A 2,562-nucleotide genomic window follows, 5' to 3' on the forward strand; every position below is an offset into this window, starting at 1 on the left:
ACAGTGCATGTGTAGGTGCTGAAAAGAAAGGCATATGGTTTCAAGGGTTTGAGTGGGAAGAGTAGGAGATCGCCCCCAACTTGCTCATGTCTCCAGTGCTGCCCTTAACCCACATTCTTGCTATATTGAGTCGTGACTGCCAGCTTTCATTTATCCTGGTTGTGCCGTGTATCCAAGATCGATTGAGATTCTCCAGTGTCAGTAAAGTTGCATGTATTGGTGATGGTGCCTCCTGCATTGAGCTGGTCTGCGCGTAGCATGAGGGAGGTCATGTATGCTTGCCAGCTTGTTTTCGACGTAGCTTGTATCTGCATCGTCTCCAGTAGTGTACTACCCACGTATTGTTGTTCCAGGAAAGATAGAATCGTGTGTGTTTGCCACGACTTTATATCGTCCCTGGAATGGTCTCATCGCACAAGGCAGTAGTAGTAGGTCGTTTCAAATCAGAGTTGACTTGCGTCTTAAGGACGCCAGACGTACAGAGCAATAGCACTAGTAGCTGTACTCCTACATACTGGCGCACACATATATAGAGTAGCTGATCTCCATGCCGGTTACACCACCCAACGAAGAGTAGCCAGTAGACCCACAGCGCAGGCACGAGTCCACGACAGTTGGTGATGTATCACTGGAGCACATCGTCTTCTCCTTGTTATAGCAACAGCGGCAGCGGCAGCGGCAGCAATGGTCCCTTGCTCCCCTCCATGGCGTCCAGCAGCTACGGTGATCTGCTGCTCCTACAAGAGCAGCAGCAGCAGCATCACTACTACTCCCAGTCGATGCAGCGTGTGATGAGCGCCGGAGACCTCCAAGCTCTTGCGGTGCCGCCGGGGACGGGGCCGGCTCCGGTGGGGCGGTACAGCGCGGAGGAGCGGCGGGAGCGCATCGAGAAGTACCGCACCAAGCGCAACCAACGCAACTTCCAGAAGAAGATCACGGTACGTTGATCTTTGCCAGTCTCGTCGTCTGGTCGGTAGCTACAATGCATGCCACGTTAAGTGCGTGTATACTCGTCGTCGCGTCAACTCTGTGTGTTGTGTTTTGGTTTTTAGTACGCTTGCCGGAAGACGCTGGCGGACAGCCGGCCGAGGGTGAAGGGCCGCTTCGCGCGCAACGTCGACGACGACGCAGCAGCAGATCAGCCGGAGGATCCGACGACGACCATGACGACGGCGGCTGTGTCTCTGGTCAACGACGCCAGCAGCAGCATGCCGCCGGAGTGGTGGCCGGCAATGCAGGGCGCGCTGGCCGTGGAGGACGACGAGCTCATCGCCTCCTACCTCGCCGTCTCCTCCATCAACCTCTACTAGTAGCTAGCTAGCTCCTTAATTACTCCTCGCATATTAGTTACGTACTATACTTACTGCTTAATTTATCGCCTACCTTCTCTGTCAACAAAGCTGGCTATATGTACTGGAACCGCCACTACTATTCTTCACGTGTTTATGTTAATATCAAAACGACCAACTAAGAAGATTTCCTTTAACACGAGCTAGGGGCATGCGCAATGATGTTATCTTAGCAGTGTCTGTCGAGGTGGAGGAAAGAGAAACCAAAAGAGAAGACTTGTCTTTTGGCGAACATGGCAAGCAAATGTTTTTTATGACAAGTTTACATGGTGGGAGATGGTAAATCCTGCCTTTTTGTCGTATTTTTTTTCTTCTTCTCAAAAGTTGTCATGTGTTTCTAAAGAAATTGCCACCCACCCTCCCACAATGTAAATTGCCATCCTTTTTATTTAGATAAAAGACATCGACCGAGCCTGACCTTGAATTAACACGGCCATCAACCGGCCAGGATTACAAGTAGACGCCCATAGGCAAAGAGAAGGAAAAACAAGCGATAAGATATAATGTGCTGGACAACAACAAACTAAGCCTCACACGCTACGAATAATGAAGATAAACACTGGGGCATGGAGTCGAAGACGCCAAGGTCCTCCTCCGTGAACGAAGCACCGGGAACAAGAACATGCCGGCTCTCAGGAGAGAGGAAGACTGACACCAGCTGGGAATGCCATCACCAAGCAACTACGGACCGACATGGCACATCCAACCAAATCCATCTCCGAAGAAGGCCACAACCTCCTCATTTGGATCGAAAGAGGCCGCATCATCGCAAGGTGGATAAGTTCTCACAAGAACTATAGTGAATGCCGCCGAAAGATGGCCACATAGAGAGGGTCAGCGCACCCCCTATGAGCCGTCAGAGGCTCTCCTCTAAAACATTAGCAATTGCCATCCCCTCCCAGCGACCGTTCCCTGGCTATTGGGGTCCTCCAGGATTGAATCCGGAGGCGTCGCCAGAGAGGGATGGAGAGCGATGCGCCCGACTTGTGAATGCAGCTCGTCCACTTGATTATGGATGTGTGTGACCATTGGGCACCAGAGCTCCAGAGAGGCTTGGATCGCCTCCAGTCTCGCCTCGTTGGCGATCCGCCCATCTTCCATCGCCACCGCTTGCTTCTTCTGGTAGTGCGGATTGGGGTATGTAGTCTCCAGATCGCAAGATCAATGGACCTTTGATACCAAATGTAACGTTCCTCGCCTCTCGATGGATGTA

The 2,562-nt window shown here is 51.9% G+C and overlaps 1 protein-coding gene across 1 annotated transcript; it reads left to right on the top strand.

Annotated features, from left to right (window-relative positions):
- Positions 1–367: 367 nt before the first annotated feature.
- LOC123099769 (two-component response regulator-like APRR7) lies at positions 368–1,452 on the top strand. The gene is made up of 2 exons (XM_044521865.1): positions 368–938; positions 1,053–1,452. Exons 1-2 carry the CDS (start codon positions 621–623, stop codon positions 1,308–1,310), a joined length of 576 nt encoding a protein of 191 aa, XP_044377800.1. The 5' UTR covers positions 368–620; the 3' UTR covers positions 1,311–1,452.
- The last annotated feature ends 1,110 nt before the right edge of the window (positions 1,453–2,562 follow it).

The sequence above is a fragment of the Triticum aestivum genome, chromosome 4D, assembly GCF_018294505.1.
Source record: "Triticum aestivum cultivar Chinese Spring chromosome 4D, IWGSC CS RefSeq v2.1, whole genome shotgun sequence".
In the NCBI taxonomy this organism is placed as follows: Eukaryota; Viridiplantae; Streptophyta; class Magnoliopsida; order Poales; family Poaceae; genus Triticum; species Triticum aestivum.